This window comes from Nothobranchius furzeri, chromosome 14 (genome assembly GCF_043380555.1).
Source record: "Nothobranchius furzeri strain GRZ-AD chromosome 14, NfurGRZ-RIMD1, whole genome shotgun sequence".
Classification (NCBI taxonomy): domain Eukaryota; kingdom Metazoa; phylum Chordata; class Actinopteri; order Cyprinodontiformes; family Nothobranchiidae; genus Nothobranchius; species Nothobranchius furzeri.
This window is the reverse complement of record NC_091754.1, coordinates 22,658,286-22,679,616: the sequence shown is the minus strand read 5'-3', so window position 1 is coordinate 22,679,616 and position 21,331 is coordinate 22,658,286. Positions and strand designations below refer to the sequence as shown.

The window sequence follows — 21,331 nt, the reverse complement described above, 5'->3', positions numbered from 1 at the left end:
AACGTTTCTAATATAAAGTGATATACGTTTTGTTTCCTGCACCTTCAGCAGAAGCTTACAGCTGTGCTTTGTCATTAGTTCCAAGTCTAAAAATGTGCCTGTGGCTTCTTTGTGTTGTTTATTATTTTGACTTGCAGTCAGTGTGATTATTGAGGTCACCAAGAAGGTTTAAAATCACCATTCAGTCATTTAAATTACTTTTTTAAACTCAAGGCTAGTTGGTACCATTCACTTACATTTTTTTATGCTAAGCTAAAGCTAAACAAGTACTGCCGGATCAGGAAAATGACTGAATAAATATTTTTTTTCCTACTTCTCTAACTATAGGGAATATAGCAATAGACAAAAGTATACTTCGGGGTGGAATATTTCTTTTAAATGGCATAAAGAGGCTCTCTCGCACTCCATCTTCTCCCTTTGTTTTTTCTCGATGAGATTCAAACATCCCGCAATATGTCAGTGTTTTACCGTCACGAGCCATCCCATTGTTACATATATGAAAGAGACAATGTGTAGATTTTACCATTAACTTTTGGAAATATCCATCAAAATGTTGTTGAAAATGATTGAAATGATGCCCAGTTGTTGAAAAATATTGGTGGCTTTGTAACATATAACCATAAAAAACTGGTCAAAAATACATGGGATCGGGTCTAAGTCTCTGGGCAACTCCATATTTCCTTCTATGGGAGCCCATGAGGACAAAATGCATTTAGTGATTTGTAACAAATGGTTACAAAGCTTTTGTAATTCTTAAATGTTGTTGTTTTACACATTTACCTCTTCACTTGTTGCCACTGATGAAAGGGTCTGATGTGCTTGTCATTTTGCTAAAATTTGCACTCCCCAGGGCTATTTTTACCCTAATGGGCATCCATTGGTAAGGTTTAACTCCAACACAAAGAAACTTCTTGCTTGCAACAATTTAGGTATCTACTGCCCCCTATCGCCAGGAAAAATACACACCGTCACTTTAAACAAAATATTTTGAGAAACATTTAAAAAGTTAAATAAAGTTTTTATGTCAGTATTATGAGAAACCTTCTCATTAAACTAGATTTTTGTCACGTTTTAACAAGAGAATTCTGCTTTTTACAAGACACTGCTCCTATATTTTTCCCAGCACTGATGCTTCTGTAAAAAACACATTAAAATAACATTTGAAATGTTGCTATTTAAAAACATTTTCAATCATATAATAACATACAGATTTTCTTCCGTTTATGAAGATAAAAATTTTCCCCATGTTACAAGTTTTGGCCCCCCCGAACTTCTTTCTAGCTACGCCCCTGCTGCAAATGAGTATTTGAGCTGGAATGGTTGAGGCTCAGTTCCACTCCACGTTTTGCGTCTTTCTCTGCCCTGCCGGTGCATCTGATCCAAACGCAGAGCGCTTCCCATCCACTCTACATTCCTAATGCAGCACAGCGTCCAGAGGAGCTTCTTTTCCTCTCGCTCCCCAGAAGTTGAGTGAAGCTGCTGGAAAACGCGCCGCCTGGCTTCATTCCCCTGGCACCTCCGCGCTCTTCTGTCCTAGCGCAACGGAACTTCTATCAGCTCTTGGCTGCGGGAGATGAGCTGCTAGACCTTCTTATCATTAATAGTTGAGTTCCGGTGGATCAGTCTCTAGAAGTACCTGCGGATCTGCTGACAGCAAGCGGGGCGCTGCAGAGGAACCCAAGGATCTTTACAGAAGTGAACAATGCTCAGACTAGAGACCATCATTTGCACTTTTTCTGTGCTGTCAATTGCAGCGAGGGCAGATTTTAAAGCGCGGAACTGCAGCGAGGTGAGGGAGGCTTGCCTTAGGAAAGGCTTCACCTTCGCACATGTGCCTCAACAGGAGATCCCAGGTAAGACTGGACCTCCAGAGCACGATGCATGTTATAACGCATGGATTTGGTTGTGTTTATTCCTTGAATATAACAAATAATGCAACAAATTCCAAGATATTTAAAGCAGGATTAGAGATGCATCCTGTCACTGCATGTAACCACCTGTAGGCAAAGAGTTGATCCTTAACTTCTAAAAAAAATAAAAAATAACAGCCAAACTAATCAATAACTGCTGTTTGCATCAATAAAACCTCATGTTTGTTATCAGAAATCCCATCATTTAACACATCTGAACAGTTAAAGGGAGGTGATCTGATTACATATCGATACAGTCAGAGGCGGTTGCATAGGTCGGCAGCCCTGGGACCCCCTTATGTTGGGGGCTCCCCTAGCCCTGACTGCTGGCACCCCTCTGTTAATACCACAGTGGACTATTCCTTTAAGATGCCGATGCACAAACAGGAAGTGATTTGTAGTCATAAAACTCCAATCCAGTTGGTGGCAGTAATGCACCAAATTGTTGTTTGCCAAGTGCCATAAGACTACAAATAAGAAGAAGAGAAAGCAGAAAAAGAAGAAGAGAGGCGGGAGCATTCGTAACAAACTCGAAGCAGTAGTCTTAACATTAATCATGAAATGGAGTTATCCTAGTGGCTCCAATAAGAGAAAGAAGCAGCTTGCTTTAAAAAAAGCTTTTATCTTCACTTCCAACAGTGACGTAGTTTTTCTATGTAAACATTAACCCTTTGATGCATAATGGTCACTACAGTGGACAGGTACTCAAAATTGTTATTTATTTATTTTTGTTATTAAGCACAGCTGTTGAAGACTTTATTGCATGTGAGCCCCTCCATTTGAGCTTCAGTAAGTCAAGCCAAAATATTTCATGGTCAGAATGCACACTGTCCACTGAAGTGGACTTGTAATAAATTATTTGTAAATTAACAAAGTGTTACAAAAATATTTGTTGAAATTTGTTTCATTCACACCTAAAGATGAATGAAAAAAATTGTTTAAAAAATCATGGTTGAAGATTTCATAATTCATGCATCAAAGGGTTAAAAGGAAGTAGAAAAGGAAAGACCATGGAAAATGTTTAAAGGGAGGAAAACATGAACCAAAATGGAAAATAGAAGAAAAAAAAAAACAAAGGCAAAAGCACAGGAGCACTGACAGGAAGAAAAAAGCAGAGCAAATATTGAAGGCACTCAAAAGGAGAGAAAGACTGGAAAAAAATGTCTGATAAAAAGTGAAAATAACTTGTGTCAGAAGAGGGGAGAGTTTCGCAAATCCAGTTAAAGATAAGATTGTCAAAAATTTAGTGTAAGGGGGCCCCATGTCTGTGTTCGCCTTGGGCCCCCAAATTGCTAAATCCGCCACTGGATACAGTGATGAAAAATCCTATCAGCTATTCTATCAATATCCTGCAATCTTTTTGCACAGCTGTAGCAGTCAGTAGAGTTTTCAGCGCGTTAACCAAGCAGGGATAATAGGTGGTCAAGTGTGCAGTCACACCTCCTGGCTCTAATAAGATTGGGGCCTTTGTAACTGCAAAGTTAATGGTGTTGTCATTTACTGGATGTCTACACCATTCTTCTTTTAAATGTGTTGAACATTTGTCCATAAATATGTTTAATCCTCAGGAATTAATTTAAATTACAAACCAGTTTTAATGCATCTGAATACTTTTCCTTGTAATAAAATGCATTTCCCCCCACAACACATCTATAGGTCATTACTGCAATGCCGCAGGGTCAACAATCTCTCCTAAAGCAGGAAACCTGGCACATGTAATAGGCTAAGTAGTTGATAGCAGGCACACCTGTTCAGATTGGAGCTGAATAACTAACTGATTAAATCCTTTGCATCTATGTTTCTGACATTACTGCTAATCTCCCAAATGAGTGAAAAATCTCTCCTATGTCTGAGTGATGGCACTCTGAATAAGTGATCAGCTCTTTGAATGAGTCACAACCTTCTGCAGAGACAACGGCGAACCAGCTCAGCACATTTATCCAGCAGTGGGCTTTCACCTCAGGCTGTCGTTGCCTCGCTTTTAAACAATCTGATCCCAAATCAGAACAAAAGTGCTGAAAATAAATAAATAGATTTGAAAATTAGATAAATACCCAAGAACTAGTCTTCTGCTTGTGAAATTAACTTTTGTATTTTCAGTTAATAATGTAAAAACAGCACCCTGAAGGTTCTTCTACACGAGATTTCTCTAAATCGGAGAAAAAAGAACGTGTTGCTTTTTTATTGGAAACTTACTATTCAGGTCTTTTTTTAGACCACACTAGCAGTTATGAGGTCCACCTCAAAAAGTCTGGTCAATGTCCCTCAAATGCATTCAGAGCCATTTTCCTCCTTCGGAATACCAACCAGACACGTTACTCTCGGCAGTAAGAGAAGTTGATACTGTTTATTTTAACTTTGTTTAAAAACGATTTAACTTTTATATCTCTGCCTGTTTTTTGACCAATGTTTCATCTTATATAAATGGACACATTTGTCTTTAATTTCTGTTTTCTTTGTTTCAATTTTCACACAACTTTAATCAATCTGTAACTTTGCTCCATCGTGACCTGGAAGACTCTCTTAGTGGTAAAACAAAGGGTAAAATAATGAAACTGGGCATTTGTCAAATCCAAAACATGATTTCTTAACGTTTTTAATTGGTAAATAACACTTTTGATAGAAAACAGGTGGGTGAAGTGGTGGAATCATAAATAGTTTTATGTATAAGTGTGATTTGCACCTTTAATTGTCACCTTTTTGCAGCAAAAACAACTTTCTAATCACCGGAGCAACCAAATGAGTCAATGTTTTATGTGCTGCTCAGTTTCACGACTATATCTGTAAGATTTTAACCCTCTCAGGCTCAAAATAAGTTTTGATAAAAGGACGAACAACTAAGTCCTTCAGGGGTACTTTTGAGTTTAAAAAATGCTCATGAAATACGTTTGTGGAGTAACCAGGTAGGTTTTAACATTGCACATCTGCAACGCCTGCCTCCAGAGGGTTAAAACGCAGATTTTAGAAGGTTAACAACTTTAACCCATTTTCGTATTCGTGCGTTCATGGTTGACTTCCACATGGTCTCTGGTAGGGTGCTAATGCAGGAGATAGGTCTAGGAGATGAAAAGTGACCGATTATAATCAGGAAAAAAAAACATTTAAAAAATGGTTTATCAGTCAATCACACCTTTATTAGTATTAGAATAGAGAAATGCATGTTCCAGAGTCAAACCTGAGGTGTCCATCTGAGTGGAAACATGAAAAACCTGTTGAAACGTACAAAAAAAGTTACATTTTTTTCCACATAGAGGAGAAAATAAACTTAGGAAATACCTGAGATTATAATGAATGCATGAAAGGGCTAGACAAACAGTTGCCTCCTCGTAATACCACCAGAGAAGACAAAGGCACGCTGAGACGATATCACTGAAAAGCAGAAAACAAAACTATCATGCATCACATTTCCAGTTATTACAGAACCCTTTAATGAATGATTATGTAATAACTGATACAGGAGCACGTCTGGGAGCTTTCAGAGAGGAGCATAGGTGGTGGACGGTGAGAAGATTAAGTGACAACATTACTTCAGAGTTCATATTGCAGCACTCGCAGGTTAGTTGGTCCTTGGGGGGGCTCCGTTAGGACTGGCTCAAAGAGCTCAGTGTTTATGTCAGCCTTACAGCTGCCATCACACTCTATTAAGTCCCTGATGTTAAGGGAGACATTTAAACCCTGTAGTACCGGAGCTTTTATACGAATGAGGCTTTCAGCATAGCCAGAGACGGCTTGTAAACTTTTATTGGATTGTTTCAGATGTTCTTTTGTTGTTGTTGCCTCACAACAAAATCTCATGATACGGTTGTTTTCTTTTAACCATAACTTACTGCAGTTGTTTTAAAGCAGGGGTGGCAAACCTTTCAAGGCAAGGGCCAGAATGCTCAAGTCCTTGCAGGCAACATAAATAAATAAATAAATAAATAAATAAAATACATGATTAAAAATGTATTTGAAATTTGCAAGAATTATTTTATGGTGATTTTTTTTTTGTAATTGTATTTAGTCTAATTAACATAAATGTTAGAAAGTCTTGATCTACATCTACAGCATACTGGTGAGACCAAATTCATTATTCTACAAAGGCAATAGGTGGGTCACATAAACACTCAGAGGGCTGCAAATGGCTCCTGGGCCGCACTGAAGACGCCAGATGTAAAGTGTAACCCAGCAGGTCATGTGACAAGACTGAGACGATACTTTGAGGTTCCTGACCCCACCAGGAAGCTGTCAGCAGCTACTTCCAGATAAGGGAGTGTATCAGCAAGAATCTTGTGATTCTATATATATATATCTCAATACAAGTGATATGATATATTGTGAAAGTAAAAGCTTGAAAAAATTTGCAAATCTTGAAGCTCAACTAAACTTATATTGTTAATACATTTGCAGTGGTTTCTAGGAATGAATGCCTTCTAAGTCATGGGGGGGGGGGGTTGCTTGAGATGACAGGATTTTGAGTCTTATTTCCTGATATTTGGACATCTCGCTTCTGACTAGGGCCCGACCGATATGCTTTTTTTTGGGACCGATACCGATATAAAACTATTAACAAAGGCCGATATAATGGCCGATAAATCTCCCTCACAAAAAATAAATAAATGCAAATGATCTTAAGATTAAACCCTTCATTCTCTGCCTTTTTGATGCTAACTTATTTCTATATTACACACCAAAGAACTGTCTCATTAACTCACTAGGGTTTCCAAGTAATGCAAATAAGATTTATTTTGCGATCTCAAAAACAACAGAACACACAAACTACTACTGAAGATGAGCAGATGCTGCAGATGACATCACTGGATGGATCTTTAGTGAAGTAGGCCCACACCTTACTACGACCCTCTTTTTCCATCTGTAATAAAATAATCAGCATAAAAGTACAATTATATATCTGTTGAAACCAAGACAAAGTAAAATACATTAAATGTGGCATTTTTATACTTAAAAGTTTTAAAATGATCATGTAAATAAATGATATCAGACATTGTGGCTCAAAACCAATGGCTCTGTTTTTGTTTGGTTCCCCAGCTGTTAAGGTTTTCTCATTTAGTATTCAAGTCTTTTTTTTCCTTCCACTGAATTTTCTACTTTGTTGTCAGGTTTTTTTTCTAGTTATTCTTCTTTCCCTTTTAGGATTCTTTCTTCTTTAAAAATATTTTCATTTATAGTTCCTCCTATGTTCCCCTGCTGTCCTCTACTCCTACTCACAGCTCCTCCTCATAACTAGTCCTCTGTAATCTCTCACTCCTCAGTGCATACGGTTCAGTTTCAGTCATACTCTGCTGATTTCAGCGTCCTAGCTACCTGTTTTTATTTCTGTCACCTGATTTTTGGCATTAAAATACCTTTGAGTTTTACACTTTTGTGTTTTGATCATTTCCAAAGCCGACAGTATTAGGAAAATAAAAATAAGATACGTTAAATGACTAGTATGTGGCAATGTATAAGCCTTATGTAAAATATAAGGCTGAAAAAATACAATAGATTTATTCTACTGTAGAGAGGAATGTTTATTTTCTTGTATTACCGCCCCTGCACAGCGTTTCATTGCTTTGTTGCCAACCCCCTCTCGCCCGTCCTCAGCTGCGACAACGGTCATGTGCCGCCGAAGCGCCGCAAAACGGGGACCGCCTTCATTCGTCGCCCTTGTTATCCTATTCTATAGGCCACATGGGTCGCCGAAGAGCTGCGCGCCGGCGCTCCAGCCCGCGCCGCGCAGCGATCGTTTAGACGTCTGCACTATTTTTTTCGCGAGCCGCGGGTGAACCGCGTGAGTTTGAAAAGACTGCTGAAGAGCGGAGGAAATTGTCTGAGAATATTCCAGAATGTCTACCAGAAAAAGGCCAATGTTACTTACTTACTGCCCTGCATGACTAAAGGGGAAGCAGTGTGAGCTCTGCATAGAGCATGATGCTGCGGCAGTTTTATTTTATTTTTTCAGGTTAACTTTTGTATGCGAGGCCACGAGGCACACAATTAACTTAGGAAGCATGTTATGGGGAAACATACTTTTGTCGTTGCTAATTTTACCATTCAACTTACCACTGACACAACAAATATGCTTAAAACTGAAGACTTACCTCCTACTTCCTCATCACCGTCGTCTCTGCTTGACTGAATTGCTTCTGCTGCATGTGTGCTGTGACGGTGACTCCACCCCCCGAGGAGTGGAGCCACACAACATGAGTTCATAAAGCTGGCGCCATCTGCTGGATAGGTAGCGCAATATCGGCCATAACGGCCGTATTTTTGGCCGATAGCCGATAGTGTTAATGACCCCTATATCGGCCGGCTGATATATCGGTCGGGCCCTACTTCTGACTAACAGCAAATGTGACTCCACCACTGACTTCTTTTGACCTGCAGCACTGATGTTGCCGTGTTGTTGAGTTGCTAATCTAGATTAGCTTCTAGCTGAGATGTTCTCTGCTGTTTGCCAAGATGGGTGAGTTTGTGAATGTCATGTGACAGTGTGACATAGATCTGTCAGCTTTTCAAATCCTAACATTCGTTTTTCTATCAGAAGCAAATGTAGGACATAGGGGTAGAAGACTGTTTGCCTCTTTGGTACGTTTGTTCCATGTTGTTTAGCAAATTCCATTATTTGGTTCATTTTGGCACACAGTGTAATAAAGATTTGTTTTTAACTTTTTTTTTTGTTTGTTTTCACCTGTGAGGAAGGCTACAGCTAGTTGAAACTTGTCAACAAAAAAAGGTAAAAACCAATCTTTATTACACAATGAGACTATTTTCATATTTAGTCTGCATGAACAATTCAGAGTAACTGATTATAATAATTAAAAAAAATTTAAGTTGGCCTTTAATGCCAAGTCCACACTGGAGGCATTAGCGGTGCATTGCAACTCGTGTGCTTTGCAGCGCATCAATTCACATCGGGGAAGTCTCAGCCACGGTTAGGCATCTCCACTGTCTTCTCTGGAGTCGTGAGATCACAAAGACCCTCGAGACTTTAAAGGTCACCATTTGTTTATGCCATCCACCGATAAATCAGAAAGAAGATGAAGGAAATAATGTTTGATATCGCAGTTTGATGTCATATATAACGTTGTGCCTCTCCACTGCCGGGATTAAGCCGTTCAAAACATATGTTGCACTTCTCTAAATATATTGGGAGTAAATAAATCGTTAGGTCACATGTATTGACATAATTTACATAGATAAGAAATTTCATAGCTGCATTATTCTTTTATTTTGAAAATTACTAGACGTTTTATACTGAAACCGTGTTTGATTTCCTGTCTGGCCCTAACTGCAAAAATGAACATGTCCCAGAATCAGCTCATGGCAAAAACAGAACCAAATCCTATCTTTATGGCACTTACACACTAGCATCGGCTCTACTCGGCCTGGATCGGGTTTGGGATGTTCTCATATAGACTTGGATTTTCCCGCGCTCAACCAGACGTCTTTTCAGCCCTCTTCTCGAGTCGGTCTGCCTGGAGCTAAACTGGTACAACACCCACTGCTGACTGATCGGCTGGCTCAAAATCACGCCGACCATTAGGTGGGGCCTCCAATTGGCTGATGTGGTGGGCGGAGTGGAGTGGAGCCGATGCTAGTGTGCATAAGTGGCGCAGCGAGCCACTTTTGGGACACGTCTGAAATGTTCTGCACCGCAGCCAGTTTGGATCAACCCATAGACTGTAATTGATTCTATTTGAAGCAGCACCGTTCTGCTGCCGTTCCGCACCGCCGATGCCTCCAATGTGGGCCCAGTGTGAATTTAATTGGAGAATTAAGAGCAGACACTTCCAAGACACATCCAGTGTTATTGTGTTCCGGTAAAAAAAACAAAAAACAAACGCTGCCACCTAGCAGTCGGAGTTTGGATTGCACCTAACAAAAGAAATAGTCAACATTTGCATGTAAATTCTCAATAAAAATGTAATACAATACTTAAATATCATATCACGAAACATTGTGACATTTCATATTTTCCTAAATCTTTACTTCCAGATTAACATTGCTAAAAGAGAAAACCACAACCACAACCCTTTTCTTTACTTTTAAATTTAACTATAAATAAATAAATAAATAAATCATGTTTCTCCTCTTTCATCGCCCTTGTTTAAGATCAGACATGCACTCAGTCTTGTCCCTGCTAACTCACTTTCCACCCAGTAGATTGCTCAATGTCTGAGACTGGATATGGAAAGTGAGTCACACAACAATCTGCTGGATTCAACTTCTTAACATGTCGCATTCATCGCTAACATTTGACGTCCATCTCTGTTTACTGCCAGCAGGGGAGACAGAAGTGGGACAGAAATAACAGCGCTGATATTTTATGTGATCTTCTGCATCCATAACGAGGCGAACGGTCTCCTCTGAAGCATGCGACATGCACAGGTCTGCTCCTGTCATGTAATGGGATGAGGAGACGTAAGAAGGGGCTAAATGGGGGAGACCTGCAGAGAGAATGGCTAAGTGACTTTGCTGCCTTCCTCAGCATGCTTCTCTTGAAGCCACTGTGAAATTATTGTGACCTTCATGTCAGTCAGAGTGGGGAAATAGATCTACGGAGTCCCGAGAGGGAGCCCAACTTTCAGTGTTTTTTTTTCATGTCGTGTTTCTTGTTTTTCCATTTCACTCAGCGAGCGTCCAAATATTTGAAATGAAATTGCAGACGATGGTTTGTGTTTGTGTACGGCTGCATCGATGTTTGAGTCTGCATTCTGCTTTAGAATGTAATGTGAATCCGTCTTAGCTTTGGTTTTATCTGGGGGGAGAAGAAATCCAAGCAGTCATCAATTTTCTCATGGCAGAGGGGATTTCTCAAGCACTGTCTCCATCCTCATGTCATCAATCATGCTTATGAATGCCAAAATGGCCCAATGATGGCCTCTTTCTGCGGGCGTTCCCTCTGAAATCTGCAGGAAACATTGCATGTCTGTTATTCTGTTGGTAATTTATGGTTTATCAGTTTTATCAGAGTATTTTTTATCCCTGTGTCTCCACCTGATAAAACTGTTTACCAGCCAGTTGTATTTAAATGATCGTTTTCATAAAGCAACTTTAAAGTACAGTCCTTTTCTTTCTGCTTGTCTTGTTTATATCTTCAGAGTTGATTTCCTAAAAGTTTTTCTAAACCAAATTCTGTTTGAGTCCCAAACTTTTTAGATTTTGTAGCTAAACTCTGTTATAAAGTGACTGTGTGTATTTTCCCTGGCAATAGGGGGCATGGCATATCTAAATCATTGCATGCAAGAAGTATTTTTGTGTTCGGGTAAAACCTTATCTAATGAAGGCCGTTAGGGTCAAAAATCTCTGGGAGCGCAACCTCCAGCAAAATGACAAACAAGTCAGACTCCAGTTCATCGCTGGGAACAAGTGAGGAGGTAAATGTGTAAAACAACATTTGTGAATGGCGAAATATTTGTAACTGTTTGTTACAAATCAAATGCATTTTGTCCTCACGGGCTCCCCTAGAAGGAAACTTGGCATCTAATATGGCCGCGCCGAGAGAGTTGGAGTGTATCTCAATTTCAAGGCGCCTGACCTCGCAAGGCGATACTTACAAGGCCAGGCGCCTTGTTTACGAAGACACTGTCCTTCCTTGGACAAATAAATAAATAAATAAATAAATAAAACGGTTACTTGGAACAGACTCTCAACTCGTGACCACAGCCTTTTATTTATAACAAAACTTTGACTTTTTAAATTGTGTATATATTTGTTAAATTAAATATGTAAGCGAGTTGCTACCCACTAGCCACCGAAGCTGCAACTAAGGAACTAACCAACCATAGATAACTTCTTTGGATCTAAAAAAAAATCATTTCAGGTATCAGCCCAATAGCTACAATTAGTTGACTCACATTTAAACTTGAAACCTGAAGTAGCTGCCGGCTTCTGATCCGCCAACTTTTTAAAATACCGCGGTGTATTCTGGGAAATTTTTGACCAAAGCTAGGCCACAAGACACCTCCCGTGTATCCTTGCTCAGCTAGCTAAACGGCTAACAAACAGAGAACAGATGCTTCGGTACAACATGAACATTGGAACACGCCTTGGCAGTTCCTGATGACGTATCTCCTGGGCAACCGGGGCGGGACCAAGACATCAAGGCGAGGTTCATTGACATTGAGAAACACTCATTGACATGTTCCCATGTATTTTAGACCCAATTTTTATGGTTATGTTTCAAAGCCTCTTAATTCCAACGATTAATGGTAAAAACTACACACTGTCTTTTTAATGAATTTTCAGATTTGAATGCTTTCACCGACACATTTTAAGGCTTTGAACTGATGATTAAATATCTTACCTGCTGTAGATAGCTCAGAGAATGATCCCAGTTCAGAGCAATGGACATCATATCAAATTGGATTGACAAGATAACATCTACAAGCAAGGCAAAGACCAATGTGGGTTGATGCTATCCCAGAAGAACTCTTAATTTATCCAAACACTATTTTAAAAACCTTTGAATCTCTTTATTACAGATTTTCTGTATTGTGGTATTCTTGCAGAAAGTGTCACTAGCTATACAGGAAGTACCACTGCTAGCTACTGCCAGCAACGATCATCAAAGATCATAAAAATTATGCAGTGGGAGGTTTCAAGTGCTATAAAGATGAAAATTAAAAGCACTTGAGATATTTGGTTAATGCACTTAAAGCATGTGTGCTTGTTCATGTTGTTGTCCTGCAGCTGTAGTCCGATAAACTGCTTCAGAAAAGACACGGCATCCAAAACTGTGAGAATTAACATTCTTCAGACACATTTGAGCAAAACTCCAGCTGTTATTTTCTGGTATCAGCTCCTGTCAGCAACTTTCCAATTACATTTCAACCTGCAGACACTAAAAAAGCATATTTTCCTTTGATTTTTAACAAGCTCTTTTTTAAACCTTTGAGTAAACTTGTTTTTGACTGCTAATGCCGTCTCATGCTGCCTTCTTTATTATAATGTGATAAAATATGAGGTTTTTAACACTTTACAGTTTAATTCCTTTCATAAAGAAAGCATTACTCTATTAAGTTTAAACTGAAATTCATTAACATTCCAGCTGAATATGGGGGGGATTAGCTTAGATCAGTTCTCATATTGTTGTTTTTTTCTTTAACCATCAAAGAAGCTGGAGTTTTGCTCTGCAGGCAAATACGTACGATTGGAGTTGTTGTTCAGATTTTTTTGGCATGTGTCTCTCCTGATATGTCAAGGCTTTGGTTATTATTGATGCTTTTTTTCACTGTTTTTCTAAGTTTCCATCCACAAATCATCACTTTCTGAAAACAATCCTCATGATCATCGCCTGCATTTCATTGACTCAAGGATCAGGTTTTGGCTCTTGACGCTGACACAGTTGGTCCTTTCGCCTCCATCATCTCATCAGCTTGTCAAAACTTAGCCATCATGAAACAAAGTTCCCTTCCCATCAATCGCCTTGTTGGATCTATCTTTAGCTACTCGTCTGCCACTTCTGTCTTGTTGACAACGTCTGACTAGACGTGAGGTGAAACTGGAGAGGGTGTTTGCCTTCAGGAGGGTTTTTCAGTAAACCACTGTGGAGAACCATTGTGTTGTTGTCTCATCTCCCTCTCAGTAGAGCAACGCATTGACCAGAGGACTTTTGCTCTACAAAACAGAAGAGAAAACTTCAATACCAGTGTTTTTAATGATAAAATCAAAAATTAAAGAAGTTTGTTGCCAGGGGCATTTCAGGACAGCAAAAAGGAAAATAGCCACCAACTTCTACCTGTAGTGAAGTCATGTTCCGCTTAGCAAACTAATCTAGACAGGTCTTCTAATTCTCGATGGAAGAAGGGAAGAAGAGGATGAGGAGGTGGGTTTGGTTTGGCTTTCTAGAGGCCCGTTTCCACTATCGGAACCACTGGGTAACGTCATCAGACCTTTATGTTATGAACGCGTCTCTTTCTTGGGGCAGGCTGGAAAAGACCAACTTGTGAGCCATTTCAGGGACCAACGAGTGGAGTGTGTACTCAAAAATGGCTCAGTAGAGTCCCTGGGTGGGACTTAATTTTAACTCTTGCTGATTGATTGTGTCTCAAGCCTCTTTTAGAAAACAATGACGCTGTCACGCTGCGGACGGGGGGTTTGGACCCAAAGTGCAGAAATCCAGGACACACAGGCAGGAGCGGTTGAAAAAACATAAAATCCTTTATTTTAGAAAATAATCAAAATCCAAAGGAAGGGAGGCAAAAACCTAACCACTAAACCAGGACTAACAAAAGCTCACTCACTGAGCAGGAAACCAGAGACTAGTACGGAGGGATAAAACAACGCTGACATAGTCAATGGACCAACAAGACAGAGTGACAAGACAAGGTTTTTATAAACAAAGAGGAGCAATTAGGGAAACAGGCAGCAGGTGTGTGGAGTGAGGGCTGGAGGGAAAACAGGTGAAAACAATTATCAAAATGGGGAACAGAATCAGAGGAGGGCAGATGAACCTAAAACTATAAAACACAAAACTAAACCTAAAGAGTGAGGGCCAAAATAAACAACTAATAACTAGACGGATAAGGAGGACTAAATAAAGATTAATTAGGAATGGGGAATGATTAGAAAGACGCCTGAGGGAAGTCTACAGAGGGCTGGGGATAATAATGGGACACAAGAGGAAAACCTGGAGTGGGAACTGGAGGGGCTGGGGAACAAAAGGACACAGAACATGACAGACGCCAATTTGGCTCAATACATGAGGAAGCCTTAGGTTGTTTATAAGTGGTCAGACCATGGCGGTAATGTGGCCTAACCGTGTTCTTTTTACAAAAGATTATGTGATGGCGGTTTAAAGGCAGTGTGGGGGTTTCCCTTTAACTTGGACATCACTTGCTTTTTGTTGTCGTCGAAGCTACACTCATTACGTTTTTGTCACAAGCCGCCTCTTTGTCTGTTCTCCACAGTCCCTGTGAACTGTCAGATGATCTGAGCTCTAGCTCTAACGAGAAGAAGTTCCCGGAGCTCTGCATCGCTCTAGATTATCATCTCAGCTGGTTCTGTTCAAAAAGTGAAACTTACTGCCCGAGATTACTTTCATTTTCAATATAGTTCCCTGCTGGAGCTCCCCGCAGTAACTCGTGATTGTGATGCCTCCCTCTGTTGCACCAAGGTGTAACATGCGTTCAGAAGTCCAGCATTGCAGCAATATTACTACCAATGAATGCCGCAAAATACCTGCATCACCATGCCGCCACGATGCGTTCTTAAGACATACCGTGGTGGCAGTATTACGCTGATTTGCCAGCATGGTGTGTCTTCTAAAAAGAGCTTCAGTGGGAAATTGCATTGGCAGAAGTCGCCAAACAACCAAAAAGTAAAATTGTAAAAGTATGGTAAAATGGAATTGAAGTAAAAGAAAAATAGGCAGTGTTGACTCAGCCTTGAAATTGCCTCAACGTCGACATTTTCACTGCTTTGTGGTCTCCTACATAGTGCCGTAAAACAACGCTGCTTTTCTGCTCATTAGATGTCGCATTTTACGTCACACAGCCACCCACCCTTTTCTCTGGAAATCTTGAACTGGATTCACTTATGACATACTTTGGAAAAAAAAACTTTTAAAAATGTCAGTAATGTCCATGTATGCATTTTGGCACTTATCAGTCTTAGTAAAGTCATGCAATGCTTATTTTTGCATGGAGACACATTGGCTTAGAGGACCAACTGAGTATTTTTCCTGTCACCTTCCCCCTTTCTTACCAGAAACGTTCCTGAACTCAGTAGAGGAAACACGGCTTATAAACCCAAATATCCACATTGGACCTCGCATGCAGTCGCTTGGCTTTACTGTTCTTCAAAGCCACATATAGAGCTCCCTATGCTAATTATGTTGTGCTTGTCACTCCAGAATGTGCTGCTCATGATGTTGGGGAAATCCATACATTAATCATAACAGCCATTATATTGGGGCACCTTCTACAAGAGTGTGTGGCACATAAATATTTCATAGCTATTACTTCCAAGGTCAAACATACTACATATTTTAGAACGTTCATCACATTGACAGTGATAAATGGAGTATTTGGTATGTTTTTTGGTTTATTCACCATTGTGGTTTGTTGTAACATCATCTTGTGTGGTACTACAGAATTCCTATTAATTTATGTTTAATTTCTCACTTAAGAATAGATTTAAGCATAACATTTAAATTCAGTTTCTAACAAGCAAATGGCGTGTTATCATTAGAATATCGGTATTCTTATCTTTTAAAAAATTGGTAAAACTCAAAGCTTTCCACTGCATCTTTGTTGCTGTTCTTTTTCTCTTCACGCTGAATCTCCAGAGGATGAAACAAAGGAGGAAACATCACACCATTGTACCGTTTCCTTTTATTATGTAGACATATCAGCGAAACTTCATTTCTTCTTGAATATGTCCTCCTTCACCCAAGGACATATACCCTTCTACATTTTCACCCCTCGCTTATATAAAACATGAACATGGACTTTCATTATGCCTTCTGACATGACCCAAAAATTTGACGAGCATAAGTTCTTTCATTTTTGATTGATGCAAGCTCTAATTTGAAGAAGGAACTTGCTATTCCTTATGAGAAACCCCTCCTGAGACGTTATTAAAGTGAATGTGTGGAACACAAACTTTGGAAATTCCATGAGCTGATGTTCATTTGCATACACAACTCATCTTCATGACATCTTGTTAAATAGTTACCCAGTTTTGATCTATTATTTGTGTTACAGAAACATAATGAGGACCCATTTCTTCTTGGGATTGAAAGTTTGAAACCAGTCTGCTCAGAAATGAAATGTCTGATGAATTTTATAGAAAACCTGCAACAGGCTTAGCAACAGATTACTACTTTAAACGTTAAACGACGATTTAAAGGCACAGAAAGCCCGTTTAAAATAATGACCTAAGCTTTACACTGGAGTCATCATCAGTTGGGTTTAAGTCTCGTTTTTACTAATTAGTTTCTCTTGTCATGTCCTGTTGCTGGTTATCTTTCGCTCATTAACAAGTTCATTGACTATTTTGGATTAGATGACCCAAAGATGCCAGTTTGTATGCGTAAAACCAAAACAGTTTCTAAATCAAAGTCAAAATCCCATTAGTCATCATTACAAACTGGTGAAATGACATCTCAGGATTAGACCCATCCCCGTGGGGAGCGGTGAGCTGCAGCTGCGGCTGCACTCGGAAACTAAAACACCCAAGAGTGTAGGGCTGCAGGATATTAGGAAAACCTGCGATATGCGATAACAGTGATTAATATTACGATGACGATATTACTTGCCATAAATAAAAACTTGACTCAGGAACAAAAATTGTCTAAAACAAAGAAATAAAAAAATTACAAAAAAAATCATAAAAATGAGAAAATCTAAATATGTGAAGAAAGGGAAAAATAAAACGAACAAGAAAAGGCAATCAGTAAAACTCGAGAAAAGCTAAATCAGCAGAAAGAACAGAACAAAGCTAACCCAGGTGTTTGCTAACCATCAAAACTAAGTTCCGTCCGCCTCGGGGGCGGGCATCTATCCTATGAGAACCCACCCAATTGGCCAAATGGGTGAAGAGCTCCATTTTATTCGTTAAAAAAAAACATCATGCCTCTGTTTGACTGACAGAATGCATTATATGTAGCAAACCTTTGAGCTGACCATTCACTGTGATATTTATCTGTTCTTTGCGATATGCATAGTGCACATGCTGATATCGCGATAACGATATATTAGCGATATATTGTGCAGCCCTACAAGAGTGCTAACACCGGATATGACAATGCACACTTTCATTGGTCATCTAGAATCTTCTGGTGCTGATCCATAACTGGCAACAGACATGAAACACACGATACAGGAGTAAGATAGTAACTTTATGTTTAGAAAAATTGCCGGCAGTAACCAAATTTCACCACAGGATGTCATTCTTACTTAATTTTACAGTTTGCACCTTTATGTACTTTTTTACTGCTGGAATTATCAGGTTGGATTTTGATGATTCTTTTCAAGGACATATACATCCAACTTCATAGACACATCCTCCTGCAGGGAGAAGAGGAGGAATGTTGTCCAGTGTTACCCATGACTAAAAGACACGCCATTAGGAAGTATAATTTTGATGCATTTTAATCAAAATGTCATTAAGTCTTGCAGAAAATTGTGTTCACTTCTGAAAAAGGGGTCACAGCACCTCTGACCTCTTGGTATTTTGTAACATTTAAAGCCTTAGCAGCTGTTAAACTCTTGTTTTCTATTTTAAACATGTTCACCAATGTGACATGTTGAATCACACGATTCAGAATGAACTGATTTCCATCAGACTGGAATAGAACTGAAATGTAGTTTCTTTCCAAACATCGTAACATTTGGTTTTCTTGTTTGATTATCTGCTAGTTTGGAGGGAATGTTACAGAGACAGAGCCTTATGACAAATTCCAGATGTGCACAACTTGAAATGTTCCACCTGTTTCAGTTTTTAATTGTTTTTTTAATACATGCAACTTCCAAGTTTAAATATGTTATTACATTAGAATAAATCAGAGATCAGTTATACTAAATATGTTTGGAGCATCATTATCATGGGACCATCATGATTAGAAAAAGAATATTCATGCACTGACTTGCATTTAAACCAAAACACCACATTCATTCATTCCTGATTTCTTTTAGAGTTATCCTATTGATCAGAACCTATGGAGATTATGAGGAGTGATTATTTGTTTGTATCTGATCAGTATTTGAGTCCATGCATCATGTGGGTTTGATTCTGTGATTTTGGAAACCAGTCACTAGTTGGATATAACGACAAAAACACATTAGAGCCAGATTTTCTTATTGTCTATGGAGTTAAGAAGAATTTGCAAGCGGATTGTTTTTGTGCAACGCTGCGTGGGTGAAGTGAACCCGGATGCACATCTGATACGAGGCTTGTTCTGGAAGGGCTTTGGTGGCTTTTTCAATGGGGTTAAACTCAAAGCTAATATAACTTTCTCTCTTTCCTCTCTTCTTTCTCTCTCACCTCTGAATTACTTCTTTTTCCAGTTACGTAAAAAAAGTCATAGAAGACAAATCCAATCCATGTCAACTTAAATAGGCTTTTTATCTGGATTTAGAGATTTAAACCCAAATTTCTCACCCTAGTCAGCTGCTCTGCTGTGACATCCTGTTCCACGGTCACAAGAACCATAAAACAAAAACACATTTTATATCCGTGTTTCTTGGCTTACTGGTGAAGCTGTACACTTGGGGCTTGTCGAACATGAAAGAATGGCAGAAAACATTTTTCAAAGACAGAACATTTTTGAACCCTGCAACAGCCCATTTCTTGCTTATTTGCTTCAAGGCTCAATGAAGTCACTCTACGTCCAACATAGATTGTTCAAGTATGTAATGTTTATTTTAAGATATCTGCAGACAAGGAATAAGATAATTGTTGAAAGAAAAGCTTGGAAAGATTTCCTAAAAATACAGCCTAATATTACTTTCCAGTGATGTTTTGCTTTTTACTCACCATTTCACAAAACCCCAGATTCAGGCTTTTGCCTGGTGACCTGATCTGAGAGAGAAGAAGGACCTGCAGTGACACGAGTAACGTTGATTTTATTAAGACTGAGTGTGGCTTCAGCTGTGAATCCATAAAAGGTCTGTCAGGGAGAGCCGGGGAATGCAGCAGATGGCAGAGCACATATGCTGTGGGTCTCTTTGGCCAGGTACACTGAGGAATACTTCAGAGAGGTGGCCTACCTTTGCTGCAGTTTGTGCAGGATGCTTTGAAACAACCTGAGTCACCAGATAGTTTATATAAAATGCACTTGTCAGGGTGTCTTCAAAAACACATTAAAGGCTTCTTGCAAATCACACGAGTATTTCTGAAGTCGTTCTCTGATTTCATTTCTTCTATTAGATCCTTGTAGGTTATGTTGTCATAGAAAGGCTGTATATCAATATTGGGCTTGATCTGAAGTTTTTAGGGTTATGACTTAGGTCAAAAGAAAAATATTTGTCTTTGTCTAAAGAAAAAGACCTCTGGGGTTGATGAGGCTCTGTCAAACGGGAGGTCATGAGTTTAATTTAAGCTCTACCTCTATCTAAATATCTAAGTATCTCTGGGCAAGGCCCTGAACCCTACATAGCACTCCCTCTCTGAAGATGAGTGAGTGTGAATGGGTGAATGGGAGTTATAGTGTAAAAGTGTTGAGAGGCCAGTAAGAAAACTCAATGAAATCATCTAATTTAAATTGAGTGCTACCTTTGCTGTTGGTTGTCTCTTGAGATTGAACCACATGGTAATGAGATGTCGGCTGAATTATTGGACCTACCTTTATAACTAAAGCCAGCTGATCCTATGAACAAATTGAAATGTTTAAGATTCATTAAATAGGTCTCACATCAAGCTTTTTCTTGGAACTCTTTGAAAGCTAATTGTAGTAGTGTTTGATCTACACATAATTAGAGTGACCTAATCTATTACAGAAGCTTGAAAAAGTAACTCAACCTTGGCAGATGGATAAATAAATATACTTATTTTAAAACTAAATTCATTCTGCAGCTAGAAACCATGATTTCCAATTTAATATTCTGAGCTTGGGCCAATGACGATACAGGGAGGGAGAACTCAAATGTGGGACTCCGAAAACATTGGCATTAAAATCAAATCCTTTAATCTGGTCTGATGTCAAAACACAGTAATCCATAAAACATGCAAATATTTAAATCACAAGGCAAGAAGTAAATCCAAAAAACCCACGAGAATGGTCAAAAACTGATCCAATGAATAAGGACCAGAGTGTAGATCACAAGCGGCAAAACAAACTCGAAACTGACAAGACATGGGTTGGAACACATAGGGACTTTAACGTCGCTGAGAGGAATGACATAAAAAATAGAGGATTATGACAAGCATCAGAAATGAAACAAGAGGTGGATCTACAATATAAAACAGGAAATGCAGGAACTCAAAACAAACCCAGGGAAGAGCATGGCCGCTTGGTCATATTCTTGAGTTACATTTAACCAAAACGCTTTTGAAGATTCTCACAAATTGTGTAAATTATAGTGTTGTCTCTGAACTTCCTTTCTTTGTGGTTTTCCAAAAGTCTGTTGAGTGTGCAGTCCAGGTTTTCCTTCAAAGGAATGTTGAAATCATGCTGAATGTTCTTGATGTAAAATAGGGCGGGGCAATAAATCGAAAATTTATCGTTAGCGAAATTTCTGACTCTTATCGAGACCATTTTGCCCATATCAATAAATTTGATAACAAAAACGATGAAAAGGTGTGCAGGTTGGCAACGTTTCTGTCCCTTTAACAAGCTGTACCACCTTGAGTCTAATTGGGACTCAACGGGATACATATGACAGCCCCGTCTAGTGGACAACTTTCTGGCATTTTTTAAAAATCTGTCCAGCTCATTTTAAACAACAGAGACACAGAGTTGACTCCAAAGTTCAATGTCAACTGTTTTAAGTCCA

The 21,331-nt window shown here is 39.2% G+C and overlaps 1 protein-coding gene across 2 annotated transcripts in view; it reads left to right on the top strand.

The window, feature by feature from the left end:
• Positions 1 to 1,341: 1,341 nt before the first annotated feature.
• The window catches only part of gpc6b (glypican 6b), a 128,652-nt gene continuing 108,662 nt past the window's right edge, over positions 1,342 to 21,331 (top strand). For both annotated transcript variants that reach the window (XM_015966401.3, XM_015966400.3), the window contains exon 1: positions 1,342 to 1,853. In XM_015966401.3, the coding sequence (XP_015821887.1) occupies positions 1,703 to 1,853 (151 nt within the window). In that variant the 5' untranslated portion in view covers positions 1,342 to 1,702. The remainder of the gene's footprint in view (positions 1,854 to 21,331) is intronic.